The 17,833-nt window shown below is 40.5% G+C and overlaps 1 protein-coding gene across 1 annotated transcript in view; it reads left to right on the plus strand.

Moving 5' to 3' along the window:
• smg1 (SMG1 nonsense mediated mRNA decay associated PI3K related kinase) overlaps positions 1-17,833 on the plus strand; it is a 170,708-nt gene that overhangs the window by 87,037 nt on the left and 65,838 nt on the right. Inside the window, exons 26-34 of the mRNA XM_048609660.1 lie at positions 6,581-6,690; positions 8,198-8,345; positions 11,062-11,221; positions 11,664-11,784; positions 13,177-13,425; positions 14,429-14,716; positions 14,810-14,954; positions 16,308-16,446; positions 16,708-16,929. Of these exons, the coding sequence (XP_048465617.1) occupies positions 6,581-6,690; positions 8,198-8,345; positions 11,062-11,221; positions 11,664-11,784; positions 13,177-13,425; positions 14,429-14,716; positions 14,810-14,954; positions 16,308-16,446; positions 16,708-16,929 (1,582 nt within the window). The remainder of the gene's footprint in view (positions 1-6,580; positions 6,691-8,197; positions 8,346-11,061; positions 11,222-11,663; positions 11,785-13,176; positions 13,426-14,428; positions 14,717-14,809; positions 14,955-16,307; positions 16,447-16,707; positions 16,930-17,833) is intronic.

Here is a 17,833-nt window from a genome sequence, read left to right on the forward strand (position 1 = left end):
TGAATGTGGCTGTTCTAGTTCGGTCTCCAGCCAACAGTGATGCTCCATATCTATCTTCCCCCGTCTCTCCTCTCCACTGTCGTTTCCCCCCGCCCGGCCACACCAAGTCTGCTTTTGACAATACGTTGAATGTTGGTTTTTTACCCATTACGGGAGGTCTGAATGTTATTTGGCATTTCTTGGCCAAAATTAGACATTGTCTAGTTTGACGTCCTATGGATGAGGACAGCCAAGGCTCAGTCAGCAGAACATAAAGATGAAGGCTGGCATTTGGTGCAGTACTTGGGGAGATGCCTTCTCCTCCTCCTCTTTGGAGGAGATACTAATTTAAGGTCTTGTGTGCCCTCCAAGTGGATGGAAAAGATCTTGCAATGCTTTGAAGAGGAGGGTGGGAGTCGTGGTTATCCCTTGTCTCCTGGACCATATTGAACCATCGGTCACTGTTCCAAAAGAACAGAATATCCTATTGTTCTCACGTTGCTGCTTATGGAAGCTTTGCTGTCTGACAACTGGCTGTTGTGCTTGCTCTATTGTAATTGATGGCAGTGTTCAAAAATATCACATTGGCTGGCTGTAAGTGCTGATGAAAACTGTTTATAAATTGAATGTCAGTTTTATCTGAGGAATTGTAAATGGAGGTGAACACTGCAGCTGTCAATGAAGCAGCCATATTCTGCTTTATGACAAAGGGAAGGTTATTGATGGAACAGCCAAGGATTATAGTATCGAAGAATGACTGCAGCACAAATGGAGCTATTTGGCCCATTGCAGTCATCTGGGCTTTAATAAAGCTAGCTGATTAATCCCATTCTCCATTCTTAGACCATTTTTCAGCCATGAGATATGGGCATTGGTGATAGAACCAGCATTTATTGCCTTCCTCTCATTGCTCTGAGGAGGTGATGAAATGTGTTCAGGGAATTTGACCCATTGGCGGTGAAGGAATGATGTACTTCCAAGACAGGATATGGATGACTTGGAAGTTTGGGAGGTACCGTCTAAGAGACAGTGTGATTTTGCTGTAGCACATTCTGGAACCCCTGCAACCAATGCTGATGTGGTCAGATGATGGTCCTCAACTGCAGTTATCTTTTTTGGGCAAGTATATTTCAACGACTGGGAAACATCATTTCCACCCCATCCCAATTGAGTTCAGTTTTCAATGTCTACTTGGTGCTGTAATAGTTCATGTACTGTCCTGATGGCAGCCTCCCTCCCTTCTCCCCAGGAGTTCAGCTTTATTTTCTCTCCATGTTTGTCCCAGGACTCTCTGGGGTTTGGAGCTGAGTAGCCCTGAGAGAACCCAAACTGAGCAGTGATGAACAATATACTGTCCAGAACCACCTCCACTCACTGTGCATATTATTAGGAGTAATCCAGCAGAGAGATATTTGACCAGATTGCATTTGGTTCTTATTGTGGACTCAGCAAATGTGCACGTTGTTGGATACTTACTAGCATTGTCAGGGGTGTGCAGTTGGTTAGTTCCAGACTACAGGCAATGGGGTTGTAGACTTAGTCGCCGAGCTGGTGTGTTTGGTTGCAGACATTTCGACACCCTGCTAGGTAACATTGTCAGTGCGCCTCTGGTGAAGCGTTGCTGTTCTGTCCTGCTTGTTATTTATATACCTCTGCTTGCTGGAGTGGTTGGCCTCACTTCTGGTTCTGTTTTTCATTGGTTTGTACATTGGGTCCAGGTTAATGTGTTTGTTGGAGTTCTGGTTGGAATGCCAGGCTTCCAAAAATTCCCTGGCATGTCTGTTTGGCTCATGCTATTATGCTTGTGTCGTCCCAGTAGAATTTGTGTCCTCTTTTTTCTGTGTGTATTGAGACCAGTCAGAACTCGTCGTGTTTCTTGGTGGCTAGTTGGTGTTTGTGTATCCCTATTGTCAGTTTTATTCCAGTTTGGCTTATGTAATGTTTCCCACATTCCTTGCATGGTATTTTGTATATTATGTTAATTTTATTGGTTGTGGGTATGAGATCCTTTATGTTCATCAGTAGCTGTCACAGAGTGGTTGTTGGTTTGTGGGCTACTCTGATACCTAGGGGTCTGAGTAGTCATGTGGTCATCTCTGATATGTCTCTGTATGGTAGGGTGACTGGTATGTCTAGCTGTGTTGTGTTGTCCTGTTGTGTCTGTCATGGACGTAACAGCAGATTTTTTTGGATATCCATTCCTTCTAAAAACTCCGTACAAGTGTTCCTGTTCTGCTCTGTGCAATTCCAGGTTGCTGCAGTGTGTTGTGGCTCGTTTGACTAATGTCCTGATGCAGCTCCGTTTATGGGTGTTGGGATGGTTGCTGCATTAAGTATCTGGCCCGTATGGGTGGTCTTTCTGTATATGCTAGTCTGGAGTTCCCTGTTGTTCTTACCCTTCCTAGACATAATGGTGAAATGTATTTGGTTATTGTTTTCTCCTTCTTTTGTGAATTTTATTCTGGTGAGGAGGATGATTGCATTGGTGGGTTTCTTCTAGTTTCGTGCTTTTGATAATCACGGTGTCATCTACATAGTGGACCCAGAGTTTGGGTTGGATAGTGGGGAGCGCTATCCATTCTAACCTTTGCATTATGGCTTCTGCTATCAGCCCTGATATTGGGGATCCCAGTGGTGTTCCATTGATTTGTTTGAATATACGGCCGTTGAAGGTGAAGTGGGTTGTGAGGCACCGATCCAGCAGTTTCAGGGTGCTGTCCTTAATACTGTTGGTGTCATTGGGTGCCTGCCTTCCTGATTCATCCAGCAGTGTGGCAATTGTCCCTTTAGCCAGGTCGATGTTTATGGATGTAAATAGTGCTGTTACTTTGAAGGATATCATTATCTCTTCCCCTTCTATTCTGGTGTCCTTGATGTTGAGGAATTCTTGGGAGGAGTGGATGGAGTGGGTAGTGTTGTTTACTAATTATTTCAGTTTCCGTTGTAGTTCTTTGGCAAGTCTGTTTTATTGGCATACCTGGTAGTGAGGCAGTAGGTCTGAGGGTTACCTATCCAACCAGAACTTCACAACAAACACGTTGAACTGGACCCAATATACAAACCACTGAAAAACAACCGGAAGTGATGCCAACCAGCCCAGCAAACTAAGACATATAAATAACAAGCGGGACAGAATACCAACGCTTCACCGGAGGCGCGCTGACGGAGGCAGGGTAACGAAACGTCTGTAATCAAACACACCGGCTCAGTGAACAAGTCTACAGCCTCATCCACAACCCGAGCTACAAATCTTCTCAAACTTTGAACTGGGACGTTATCAGAGCCCATACCCCTTGCTGTGTTCTATATGCAGCTGTTTCATAATGTTATGTTGAGTGAATTGAGTTGGCAGCAGACTGGTGTAACTGATGGTGGGAGCCTCCAAGAAGCCTGGAGCCAGAATTGAAGCTGACGTAGCCTCAATTTTAAAAAAAAAAAGTACCAAATGCTGAGTACTGCTGCCTGTTCGGGTGTTGGTGAATGGCTTGGATTAGCTTCCAGACACCATTACAGTTCTAGATTTCATCTAAATAAATAAATAACTGTGCAGCATGCAGAGCTAACTTCTCCCTGTTGGTGACTGCATTAGAGCAGATCTGGGCATGAGAATAGTGACTGCTTTCAAATTGGCTGACGTTTTTTAAATTGCAAATTTTTAAAAAACATAAACATTGAAGGAACAGGAAATATTTCCCTTTACACTTCCTTTTTAATAGCTAGTTATTTTTCTTGCTGTGAAAAAATTTGCTGATAAGCATGCTGTGGCAATTAAAGTGTGCATATAGTACCTGGAGGGCAAGCACTGCGATGTTGAAATGTAAAATGAGATCTGGGAAATGGGCATTGAGAAAAGTGAGCTGGCTGGGTCAGATAGCAGAAGCTCAGCTGGTACCTGTTGACCCATACCCCACAAACATGCTGCCTTTGAGAGCAGCTGACCAGGCCGATGTATAAAGGAAAGAGAATAATTAGGAATAGACCATTGACACCCCCCTGCCCCGAGCTTGCTGAGATGATGATTGATCTCTTGACCATATGACCTGCCTTTGTCCCAAACCTTTATACCTTCAAGAACAAAATCTTAACAATGTAAGTTTTAAAATTTAAAATAAGTTGCTGCTTTCAGGAGTACTCTAAATTTGTACCAAACATTACCATTATGTGTGTAGAAGTGTTTTCTAATCTTACTTCTGAAGGATCTGGCCCTAACTTTGTGATTAAGGCCCGTGCACATTCCTGGACTAATGGAAATCATTTCTTCTAATCTACCGTTATCTTTTTCCCTTAATTTCTTGAAAACGAATCAAAAAACAGTGCTGTGTGAAACCTTTCCTCTTTATTTAATCTTATGGAGTCTTGGTATTGTTCTGGTATATTTATGCTGCACTCTCTCCAAAGTCAATACTTCATCCATAAAGTTATGATGCCCAGAACTACCCTCAGTATTTGCAATTGTGGTCACGCCCGTTCTTTGCATAAGTGTACAATAACTTGTATTGTAACATGAATGCAAAGTAGCCCAGATGCTGAAAATCTGAAAATATTAATAAATGCTGTGAGCAGTTGAGGCCCAGACAAAGATGCTTGTTGAATACCACCAGTAGCAACCTGTCAATTAGAGTAACTGCCTGTTACCCCTGACCACCTGTCTCTTACTGCCAACATCAGACGTCTCACAACACCAGGTTATAGCCCAACAGGTTTATTTGGAATCTCTCAAACTTTCGGAGCACAGCTCCTTTGCCAGGTGTCATGTGACTTCTGTGTTTGTCCAGCCCAGTCCAACACTGGCCCCTCCACATCACATCTCCTACCACCAGTTCAACTCTCCAATAAGCTTGTAGAAATAGAAAATAGGAGCAGGAGTAGGCCATTCAACTCCTTGATCCTGCTTCGTCATTTATTTTGATTGAGTTGGACAATCAACTACAATAGCTTGTTCCTGCTTTCCCCTCAGATGCTTTGATCCCTTTATCCCTAAGTGCCATATCCAACTTCTTTGAAATTGTACAACGTTTTGGCCTTGACTGTTTTCTGTGCGAGTAAATTCCACAGTCTGGCCACTCTCTGGGTTTTAAAAAAAAAGTCTCTTCATCTTGGTTGTAAATGGTTTACCCTGCATTTTTAGTCTGTGACCTTCCTTCTGGACACTCCTGTCATTGGGGATGTCCTCCTTGTGTTTACCATGATTATTCCTTTTAATTTTATGTTTCTGATATCCCCATCATTCATCTGAATTCAGTAAATATAATCCTAACTGACTGAAGTTCTCCATATGTGTCAGCCCTGCTGTCTCAAGAACCACTTCAATAAATTGTCTTTGATTCCATTAAATTGGTTCATGTTCTGTTGAGACATTTCTAGATGCTTTCTGGAATTGAATATAAGTAATAATATCCACTAGTTTTGCCACTACCACAAAAAATTCAATCTGGTTTATTCAGAATAACCTTCCCACAATGTATGCTGGCTCTCTTTGGATGAAAGCATTCAAGGTGACAAAAGTTCCTTGGTTATAGACTAATAATTTCCTGTTAAGATGTCCAGGTTAGATGCTTTCATTTCCTGGTTTTTCTCTTTTTTTTAACTTCTCAAATTCATCCTCCATTCACCAAAATTTGCTCTTGTATAATTCTGATTTAGTGGTTTGTGATTTGATTTATTTTTGTCACATGTATGGATATACTGTGAAAAGTATTGTGCTAACCAGACAAATCATAAGTACATCAGGGTATTGGAATAGAATGCAGAATATAGTGTTACAGCTATAGAGAAGGTACAGAGAAAGATCAACTCTAATGTGAGGTCCATTCATAAATCTGATAACAGCAGGAAAGAAGCTGTTCTTAAATCTGTTGGCTTGTGTTTTCAAACTTTTGTATCTTCTGTCCAGTGGAAGAGGGTGTAAGAGAGTATAACCGGGCGGGGGAAGGGGTCTTTGATTATGTTGGCTGCTTTCCTGAGTCACTGGATGGAAGGCTGGTTTGCGTGATGGACTGGGCTTTTGGAAGCTTTTAGCATGGTTTAGGATTTTTCTGTTTAACAGATGGCTAATAAGGGCCACTGGACCCGAAGCATTAACTCTGCTTTCTCTCTCCGTAGATGCTGACAGGCTTGTAGAATTTCTCTACAATTTCTGTTTTTGTTTCAGATGGCAAATAGGTATTAGTCTTAAGGCCATAAGACATCAAAGCAAAAGTAGATGATTCAGCACATTGTGTCTGCTCTGCCACTCAATGAAATCATGGCTGATCCAAAAATCCTCAACTCCAATTTCCTACCTTTTCCCTGTTACCCCATGATTTTCTTACTGTTTAAAAATCTGTGCCTGCCTTCCATATGCTTATAGACACAGCCTCAGCAGTTTTGTGGTAAAGAAATCCACAGATTCCCTAGCCTTTGAGAAAAGAAATTCTTCCTCCTCTTTTGTCTTAAATGTGTGACCGCTTATTCTGAGTCTATACCCTGTTTTCCCGTAGCAGGGTCTGGGATCAACGATCTTTCCACATTTACCCTGTCAAGTGCTCAAGAATTTGTTTGAGGATTGATCTAAAAGTCCTGTAAGATGTGAGTATATTGAAGCCTTGTTATTTTGTTTCAGAGCCCTTGGAAGTTTTGAGTGTGGAGATTTCCCTGCATGTCAGGAACAGTTGGAACTGTTACCTGGGGAGGACATTAACTTCATCAATGGAGCTGCTAAAGAAAAATTAGGTATGAAAGCACACAATCCCATCTGTGCCCCAATTCAGCTGTCTTTTTCCCTATAGAATATTTACTGATTAAATAGCAGGAGTACTGGCAACTTATTTGTATTGTGATGATACTATGGCTTTAAGAGATGTATTTTGTACTTTATTATGAAGAAAGGTTGGGACAGATGTGTAGAGCAATCTACTCAAAGCTGATAAAATAAAAGGCTTGTGAGGCCTTGGTTTTTTTTTTAATTGGAACAATAGAAGCAACCTGACTGGGTGGGGGTCAAGCTCCTACAGAAACAGGATTTTTAGTTTGTTTTCAGTAGCCATTGCTGCTGGGATATTGAAGCTCAATGTGGAAGCTATTTTTCTTCTGTTACAGCTAAAAGCTGGGGTTCTCTTCCTGCTGCTAGAATTGCATGTGAGACAATCTGTTTTTCTAAATTTTCTTTTCATAGAGTCATACAGCATGGAAGCAGACCCATTGGTCCACCTAGTCCATGCCAAACATGTTCCCAAACTAAACTAGTCCCACTTGCTTGGGTTTGGCCCATATCTCTCCAAATCTTTCCTATACATGTACTTATCCAAATGTCTTTGACATGTTATAATTGCCAAGGGTATGTTTATAGCATGTTACTACATTGTAACAATTAATTAGTAGTGCTTAATATAGCTGCTATTTTCTTAAACATTTCAATAGTTACAGTTAAGCCAATTCTTATCATTTTTTGTTTGTATTTTAACTCTGGTGTAAAAACGAAGTATGTTTTGCTTAATGTCGAGTGGTTTGACCAATCGAAAGGTATTTGGAAAGCAATGCCTTACACTTAGCTTTAAAATAATAAAAGGTTAGGGTCTACACTATCTTCTTAATATATTTTGAGGGGGTTTGGTCTGGTCCATAACAGTATAGACACAGAATGTGTTGTTCAGCTCCTTTAGCCTCTCTTACCATTCAGTTAAAATCGTGGTTGACATGTGCCTCAACCCTCCTTATCCATTCTTGTCTTTACCTAACACGCATTATCTTTCAGTTTTGAAAATTCTAAATGCTCACCATTCAAAGTCTATTAGTTCTCGTTGATTTTAAACACCTTGAGTAGATTCCCCACTCCAGACTTTTGAACTGCAAGCTACACGGGAATGCAAATCAAGTTTATGATAGCCTCATAATTCGTCTCTTTTAGCCTCTGGACAATCAGTGCTGTACCCTTCCACAGGCAATTTGTTCCGGAGATCCACTGACCAAAACTGGATACTATGCCGTAGAGCAGGCCTGGCAAGACTGTTCAACAAACACACCTCTCCCTCACCTGTCTCTGCAGCACATAGACTGAACTGGATATTCTTTAAGATAAATGTATTAACACACAACTTCTAAAGTTATTTCCAGAAAATCTTCACTTCCATAATTACCAAATTAGTAGCTGGTTCTTCGATGTGTTTGAATTATTTGGACTTGGGAATGAGGATGTTTATTGGTTAAATATTTAATAAATATTGAAAATGTGTGTTTGCAGACATGAAAAAGCTACTTCCAAATGTGATGAGTCCTGACCCAAGGGAACTTCAGAAAGCCATTGAGGTTCAACTAATGAGGAGTGCAGTTTGTTTTTCTTCAACTATTGAACAAACAGAACAAGAAAAGAAACTCCAGAACAGCACAGAGTGAGTGCATCCAATTGTGTTTGATGGTTATATATATTTTATTTGAAGGGTCACTTGACTCACAGCATTAACAGACTTCTCTTCACAGATACTGCCGAACCTGCTGAGCTTTTCCAACAGCTTCTGATTTTGTTTCTGATTTACAGCATCCGCAATTCTTTTGGTTTATACTTTCTTTCTGTTGCATTGTACTGCGAATCAGTGAAAAAGTTTCATGGCATATTTGAAGAGCATAATTGAGCATGCTCTGCCAATCAAACAAATCAGAGTAGGGTCATAGAGTAATAGTGTAGAAACAGCGCCTTCGGCTCAAACTGGTCCATGCTGACTATGGTGCCCACTCAGCTAGTTCCGATTGCCTGCATTTGGTCTATATCCCTCTAAATTCTTCTCATCCATATACCTATTTAAATGTTGCTATTGTACCTGCCTCAACCACCTTTCCCTGGCAGCCCATTCCACGCACCACTCTCTGTGTAAAGAAGTTGCCCCTCAGGACCTTCTTAAATCTTGCCCCTCTCACCTTTAAGCCTATGCTGTCTTGTTTTCAATTCCTCATCCCTGGCAAAAAGACTATATGCATTCATCCTATCTATGCCCCTCATGATTTTATTCACCTCAATAAGATCACCCCTCATTCTTCTACATTCCAAGGAATAAAATCCTACCTTGGCCAGCCTCTCCCTATAACTCAGGACTGCTAATACTGGCAAGATCCTCAAAAATCTTCTTCGCACACTTTCCAGGTTAACTGTGCTTTTCCTGTAACAGGGTGACCAAAACTGTACACAATACTCCCATGTGCAGCCAATGACTTGTCACCAATGACTGGTACAACTGTAACGTAACACCCTAACTCCTACACTCAAAGCATTGATTGAAGGCCAACATGCTAAATGATTTCTTCACCACCCTGTCCACGTGTGACGATGCTTTCAATGAACTACGTACTTATACTCTTAGGTCCCTCTGTTCCACAACACTCCTCAGGACCTTACCATTTACTGTATAAGTCCTACCTTGGTTTGACTTTTCAAAATGCAACACCTCCCACTTAACTGTATTGAATTGCATTTGCCAATCCTCAGCCCACTTCCCCATCTGATCAGGATCCCTCTGTAATTTTTGATAACCTCCTTTGCTGTCAATGATACCTCCTAATTTTGTATTATCCACAGACTTGCTAATCATGCCTTGTACATTCACATCTCAATGATTTATGTAAATAACAAATAACCAAGGTCCCAGCTCTGACCCTTGTGGCACACCAGGCCTCCAGCCTGAGAAACAACCTTCAACCATCACCCTCTGCTTTCTATCATTGAGCCAATTTTAAATCCAATTATCTAGCTGTCACTGGATTCCATGCAACATCACAATCATGACTAGCCTGCCATATGGGACCTTGTCAAAGGCCTTACTAAAGTCTGTATAGATAACATCCACTGCCTTACCACTGTCTATCCTCTTGATTACCTCTTCGAAAAACTCAAAGATGTGTCAGACATGAATTCCCGTGCACAAATCCATGCTGACTATCTCTAATTAGACTTTGACTATCCAAATGTTGGTTGATCCTGTCCCACAGTATCCTCTCCAGTAACTTGCCTACCACTGATGTCAGGCTCACTGGCCTGTAGTTCCCTGCCTTGTCTTTGCTACCTTTCTTAACAGTGGAACAACATTAGCCACCCTCCAGTCTTCCAGAACTTCACCAGTGGCTAGAGGTGAAGCAAAAATCTCTGCAAGGTCCTCTGCATTTTCTCCCCTAGCCTCCCACAATGTCTGAGGATGGACTTGATCAATCCCAGGGGATTTATCCACCTTAATGCACTGTAAGGTGGTAATATGGCTGATCTTGAACTCCACTTGTCTGCTTGCTTCCTGAATCCCTCGATTCCCTGAGAGACCAGGGAAAGAGAGTGTGAGGAGGTCCCTTCTTCTATTTGGTTCTGAATGATCGTTCCCCTTACCCTGTTGTAGATTATCCTGCCTGGAGAGAAAACCCCAGTGGCTACTGTCAGGAAGGATCCTTCAAAGATGGCTGCCAAATGGTAGTGCTTGATTCTTGATCCAACGTTCATTACTTTTGGCTGTTCAGTGTTAAAATTAACTGCTCCCAATTTTTTGTTTTCTTTTCTAAATCTGTACTTGAACAAATAACTTGAGCAATTGCAACCATCACACAGCATGTTTATTTCCGGAGAGCTCCATCTCGATTACTTGGCTGTATATAACTGAAACTTATATTACACCATCGCATGTAATTTCAGTCTAAGAATACTTTGGTGATCTGCCTGATTAATCGGGCAGCTGTTAGTTACTGAATGAGACTTTTGTTTCACCTTAGGAATTCTGAAGCGAGGACAAATCATACTGTCTGTGTCATTTACCAAAAAAAGTTACCATCATTGAAATCTAATTGCGTGCCTTAACTTTGCTTATGGGAAATTAACTTTGTGTAGCTACTGTAAGTGCTTTATATAGAAAAAAAAATCATGTGTTCTACTCTCCCACCATTCTCTGGTCAGTATTAATGCTGCTTTCTGCACCACCTCCCAATATTGGGAGCGGCGCAGGGAGCTTTTTCCAAACAGGATGAATTAAAAGCTGATAGCTAGTACAAAATAAGGATTTCTCTAAAAATAACAACTATTAGAAATCGTACTTTTCAAAATTAACTGAATTGATGTTGATTCAAGTTTTTATGATTTAGAAATACAGTCAGGTATCTGAAGCAGATGGCGCGGGTTGCTGTCGGACCATTGAGACTATCCACATTATCGATGGCGGGATCTCTGCCAATGCTGAGCACTCTACAGCTGTATTGTTCAACTGCACTTGAGAACACCGTGACAAACAAGTTATCCACAGAGGTAAAAATAAGTTTCTAGATAGGACTTATTTAGTCTATTGTGATTACATGACTTATTGCACACAGCAGTGTAGTGATGTCGACTGTCAGATATTTCATTCATACCTCCCAAGCATGTTGCTGTCAATTTATCTGTCACTCACCAACTCGATTGAATTTCATGTTTCAGTTCTTATCCATAATCCTTCATATTGTATAATGCAAGGATGTGAGGGTTCATTGTTTAGCATGGAGAAAACGGATCACATCTTGTTTGGTCGCTACTTCCAGGAGTGTCCCTCCACTATGCTGTGGTGTCGAGTTGACTTCTAACTCTGTTCAGACTTCCCTCATGATAATTGAATTGTTTCAAAATGTGAATTAACCCGTAATTGGAAATGGCAATGCAGTTTGTAAAGATTTATGGAACTATGAATTATGGAAACCAACTGTTTTTGGTCTAGGATTGTCTTCTGCCACTGTACAGTGAAGCTTTGCAGTCCTGTAGACAGCATGATGTCCGCCCCTGGCTTCAGGCTTTAAGATACACAGTATTCCAAGCCCGTGTAGCGGAAAAACTGAAAGGTAAGAGAAATATTTAATATGAATGGAAGAATAATAGCATTATAAAAGCATTGATTGGTAACTTTCTTCACTGCCTCCAAATTCCATTGACCTTATTCCTTCCTTGCTTGGGTTAGTAAGTTTGCAGATGATACAAAGATCGATGGAGTTGTGAATAGTGTGGAAGGTTGTCAAGGATACAGTGGGATATAGATCAGTTGCAGATATGGGCAGAGAAATGGCAGATGGAGTTTAACCCGGGTAAGTGTGAGGTGCTGCACTTTGGGAGATCAAATGTTAAGGAAAAGTATACAGTTAATGGCAGGACCCTGAACAACATTGATGTTCAGAGGGATCTTGGGGTTCAAGTCCATAGGTCCCTGATAGGGTGGTAAAGAAGGCATATGGCATGCTTGCCTTTATTGGTCGGGGTATTGAGTACAAGAGTCAGGATGTCATGTTGCAGATTTATAAGACTTTTGTTAGGCCACTGTTAGAGTATTGCGTTCATTTCTGTTCACCACATTACAGGAAGGATGTGGAGGCTTTGGAGAGGGTGCAGAAGATGTTTACCAGGATGCTGCCTAGATTACATGGTATGAGTAACAAGGAGAGGCTAGAAAAACTTGGGTTGTTTTCTCTTGAGTGGTACAGGCTGAGGGGAGAGTTGATAGAAGTCTATTAAATTGAAATGCATAGATAGGGTTGATGGTCAGAATCTTTTACCCAGAGCCAAAATGTCTAATACGAGGGGGTATACATTTAAGGTTAGAGGGGGAATGTTCAAAGGCGACACGAGGGACAAGTTTTTACATGGAGCGGTACGAGTGTGGAACGCACTGCTAAGGATGGTGGTGGAGGCAGATACGATGGGGCGTTTAAGGGGCTTTCAGATAAGGACATGAATATGTACAGAATAGAGGGGTTATGGACTAAGGGCAGGCAGAAGGGATTAGTTTCACTTAGCGTCATGTTTGGCACAACATCGTGGGCCGAAGGGCCTGTTCCTGTACTGTACAGTTCTATGTTGTGCTTTCTTCTGCTGTTTCTCCCCTCCACCCCCCACCCCCTGGAAATCCTCTTCCCTGCTTCACCTCCCCCCGCCCCAAGCACTATATAATTATCAGACAGGTGAGTTCCTACAATTTGCTTATACTAGTTAAAGCCAAGAACAATACAAGTAATTGAAAGGAGCTGAAGTCTCAAGGTGTTTTTTGAGCCATTCTGTTGGATAATTGGACAAGATACTGTCCAAGAAGGTTCTGCCTGTCAAGTTTCAAATTCTACACGATTCATTCCTTAGGATGTAATGCACTGGCTATCCGAAAGATTCAATTCATTCATCTGAAGGAATATGTAGTATGGGTATTCAAAATTATACTCAATTGACATTGATTTTTTTTTTGTGTCCAGGATCCAGTACTTCAATTAATGGACATCTTATGGAACTTGGACTCACAGCTGTTAAATTTGCTCGGAAACAGGGGAATGTCCTTTTGGCCACCAAGCTCCTTGAGCAGTGTAGTAAAACTTCATTGAGTGATGCTAACACCACTCAAGATTTAGTCCATTTGTTCAAACAAATGTCACTGCATGGCACTGTTCATGAAAAGTGGGGGCCAGAGCTTGATATTGAGAAATCAAAGCTGTTGTACACTGCAGGTAACTAAAACGAGACTTTTGTATTTCATATTTGTATTAAATCTTAATATTTTCTGTCTCCCTTTAAGTAAAGAAGTGAGGAAGTAATCTGCTTTTTGAACTTCACCATTCTGTTGTGCAACAGCCCAAGAGAATTTGTTTTCTTTCTTTCCCTTGAAATACACTTGTATTTTTCTTACTGAATCTCAGACATTGAGATATGCTAGTCTTGGCCTTGGGAAGGGCTGCTTTAAACAGGATGTTGAACTGTTTAACAGGAGTTGTGGGAATAAGTTTTCTCTTTTTATTTGTACCAGCTGCTGCCACCCTACTCAGTGCAGTGACTGCCACATGCATTAGGACTTGCTATGGAGAGGTACTTGCTGTTCTGTATCTGATTATGGGGCTCAGTGGAAAGATGACACAAATGATCATGGGCAGGAGCCGAAGCCATTATACATTTTGGCAGGCTTGGCTTGTATCTGCTAGAGTCAAAGGTGACTTGATTGAAATGTACAAAATCCTAAGGGGTCTTGACAGCGAACGTGGAGAGAATGCCTCCTGTGATGGAAGTGACTAAGTGTCATTAGTGGGTTACTCCCGTCTTAAGCAGATGAGGGTGTATTTTTTACTCGGAGGGTTGAGTGTCTTTGGAACTGTCTTCCTGCAAAGGTGGTGGAAGCAATAGTCCTCGAATTTTTTTAAGGCAGAGGTGTATGGATTTTTGATAAGTAAGAAGTTTAAAAGTTATCAGGGTAAGGTGGAAATGCAAATTTGAGCTTGCAATCAGATCAGTTATGATCTGTTGAATGATAGAGCAGAGTTGAATGGCTGAATAGCTTACTCTTTGTTCAGATGTTTTTATGTGCTTCCTTACTTGTATATGATGTGTTTCAATATTTCCGTTTTTAAAATTTTAATCTTGTAAAACGTTTTGACTGAATGCAGTATATATTGATCAATCTAATAGAACTTAGCAGAGAAATTGTTACAAGTATCTGAAATATTTGATCAATGTCAATAGGTCATTCTACCCATGCAATGGAAATGCTGAGTTCTTGTGCCATAGCATATTGCAAATCCTCTAAAGCAGAATCGGCAGTAGCCAAGTCGATACTCACCTTGACTAAGTGGATTCAAGCAGAATGGAAGGAAATGTCTGTCCAGCTAAAGCAAGTTTTCAGAGCTCAACAGCAGAAATCTATTACTGGTCTGCCTACTTTGGCGAAAAGCATCCATACTTTGGCTGAACTGACCCCTCCTAACTTAATGGAAGAAGCAGCTTGCCCCAAAATGGTGGTTGAATCAACAGGTAAGTGTCTCGACTGTTTCATAGCAATACGCAAAAGCTTTGAATGCTTTTTAGCATGCTATTAAGATTGAATTCAAATTGTTTTATTTTCAGTGAATATTGGGGTTGGAGAACCTGACTTTGTTTTAGGGCAGCTGTATCATCTATCAGCAGTTCAAGCACCTGAAATAGCCAAGTCCTGGGCAGCGTTGGCCAGTTGGGCTTACAGATGGGGCAGGAAGGTGGTTGATAATGCGAGGTAAGTTTGTGGATAATTTTGGTTTTTAAATTATTCAGTCTCCTATAGCTTTGTACACCTTTAACAAGCTGGTGAAAGGGCAGGGATAATTTACCAAAGCAGAGAGATGTAATTCTGTCCCTATTTTATTCATTATATTTTAATCCATATATTTGTGATAATCGTTATATGGCTCTTTGCAGAGAGGCAGAGTCAGTTGGAATGTGGGAGTTTCTGTGCAATATAGGTCAAGGAGCTTCCAGATTCAAAGTTGGCGGATTGATGTAATTACGACATGTTATGTATATATTTTAAAAAAAAAAAAAATTCTTGATTGCAAATCAGTTGTCTTGGTTTTAGCAAGGATGTCAAAAATTGACACCGATCGGAGGAGATTTAGTAAAATTATATACCGAGAATGTGGGACTTAAGCTAGAGAAGCTAAGATTGTTATCTTTAAGCATAGGGAACATAAAGGGGAAAATTTCATAGAAAACTTGCACTTGTATAGCATTTTTCAGGACATTGGATGTCTCTGCAACTGATGACGTAATTTTTAAAGTGCATTCATTGTTGTAATCTGTGAAAAGGAGCAGGCACTCTGCACACAGGAAGGTCCCGCAAACAGCAAAACGATGACAAGATAATCTGTTTGTCGTATCGATTGAGGGATAAGTAATGGCTTATTTTGTGGGTTTTTTACGTCCATCCGAACGGGCAGATGGCCTCATTTTAGCATCTCGGGTTTTTGTACCCAAGCCTTGGATTGGGACTTGAACCTGGAACCTTGAGATTCATGCGACTGTGCTACCAGCTGAACTACAACTGAGACAAAATCATGAGTTTATAGAGTAAATGGAGAAATTGTTTCAGTGGTGACTGAATCAGTAATGAGAAAACAGTCTTGAGTGAATTGTTTTAAAATCTCAGGCAAGATGACAGTTTTTTTTAACGCTCAAAAATGCTGGTGGTGGGACTAGATGCAGTAAGAACTTTTTTGAAAGGGTATTGGATAAGCACTTCAAAAGAGGAAAGATTTGCAGGTTTTAGAGGGAAGGAACTGGGAAAGGCAAGAATCTAAACCACCTAAGGGATGATTGGCCAAATGGCTGCCTACTTCCCTTTGTATATATCAGTCTATAATGATTCTATGTTGTGTACATATAAATTTATGAAATGAGAAAGCTGATGTACTGAGACAGGAAGAGGAACACTAAGTCAGTTTTGTGCTTGATAGGTGCTCATGCACATGGCTTATTTTGACAATCTCCAAATCAATAAAATATCCAATCTTCTGGCCTATTTGCACAAAAGAAAAATGTAAGTGGCTTTTGTAAAGCATCAGGATTTATTTTTGGGTCTACTTTGTTACAGTCAGGGTGAAGGAGTTCCACTTCTCGCCAGAGAGAAGATTGATGTTCAAAATCTACTGCCAGAAAACACATCTGAAGAAGACACAGAAGTTATTTATGGAATTTTGGGGCAAGCTATGTGTCGACCAACAGGAATTCAGGTAAACGGTTAAAAAGAATCTGCTTTTGTGTTCATCATTTGTAGTTCGATTGCTTCAATTTTTTTTATGCTGAAGGATAACTATCTAAGTTGTATATCTAACAACTAGACATGAACTGTTGCAAGGAAAAAGTAATTCCATTGAATTTGTATTTTCTATTACTTTACAAGACATTTAACTCTATTTTCCTGTTACTTAATTTGAATTGAATCATAGCTTAAATTTAAATTTATCTTTACCTTTTGTAAAACTTGTTTTCAGGATGAAGACTTGGCCTTGCAAATAAATGATGATGAAGAAGATGACATGGTGGAGGTTATTTGGCGGCAGTTGATGACTAACTGCCCATGGCTTGGTGACCAGGATGAGAGTGTCATAGAAGGACTAATTGAAGTGTGGAGAAAAGTTGTAGATAGGATATTCAACCTTTATAAACTCTCTTGCAAGGCATACTTCACTTTCCTTAAATTGAATGCAGGTCAGGTTAGTAATCAAATTACTTATTGTGAAAGGTGGTCTTAAACTTTTGAGAGGAGACGAAATGGAATGGGGCACCTACAAGGCGTTGAATAGTCTAAATGATTTTTTTTGGTTTGCCTACTGCAATCAGTTTGACAGCTTTTCTTGGTCAATTTAGTACTGTATTTGCTTTTTTATGAAAATGGAATCTTTTGGAGTTTTGTGTCAATGTAATATCTTCCTAGATTTTCATATAATGTCTGATTTTTTAAAAAAAATCTCTAGAGGAGCTTTCTCCTCACTGGTTATGGACACTAAGCCTTTCTTGGAAATCCCATAAGTAGACAGAGGTTGAAGCTTTCTTTGGAAATGCTTTCTGAATTTTAAGTTGACCCTGAAAAACGTAGATATGTGACCCTTACATTTTGCCGATGTGTTTGACATAATCCCATTTGCTGAAGGTGTCTAGTATGTTGGTTACTATTAGGAAGTCTTTTTTTTTTTTTGACAGTCTACCCAAATAATCAGTTCCTTATGTGAACCCTTCTGTCATCTGTCATTTTTAGCCTATCCAGTCATCCCTGTTCCATTACTGTGCCTGATTTGTTGTGCTCTTGAGAATCTTTTTTAGAATGACACTTTTGTGTAGCTTGATATAACCAGTCAGGGAACTGTGCCATGAAGTAGTGAGTTGAAGATGCTATTGGAGATCTACAGGAATATATGTATCTTTCAACTTGTGTATTTGTGGAAGTCATAATCATAAGAAATAGGAGCAGGAGTAGGCAGTTTGCCTAAACGTATTCTGCCATTCAATGGGATCTGGCTGATCCGACATTCCTTGTGCCCATTTTCCTGCCCTTTCCCTTGATTTCTCCTAATGATCTCTGCCCCACAGCTCTCTGTGGCAAGGAGTTCCAAAGACACT

This window comes from Rhincodon typus, chromosome 21, assembly GCF_021869965.1.
Source record: "Rhincodon typus isolate 14 chromosome 21, sRhiTyp1.1, whole genome shotgun sequence".
NCBI lineage: Eukaryota > Metazoa > Chordata > Chondrichthyes > Orectolobiformes > Rhincodontidae > Rhincodon > Rhincodon typus.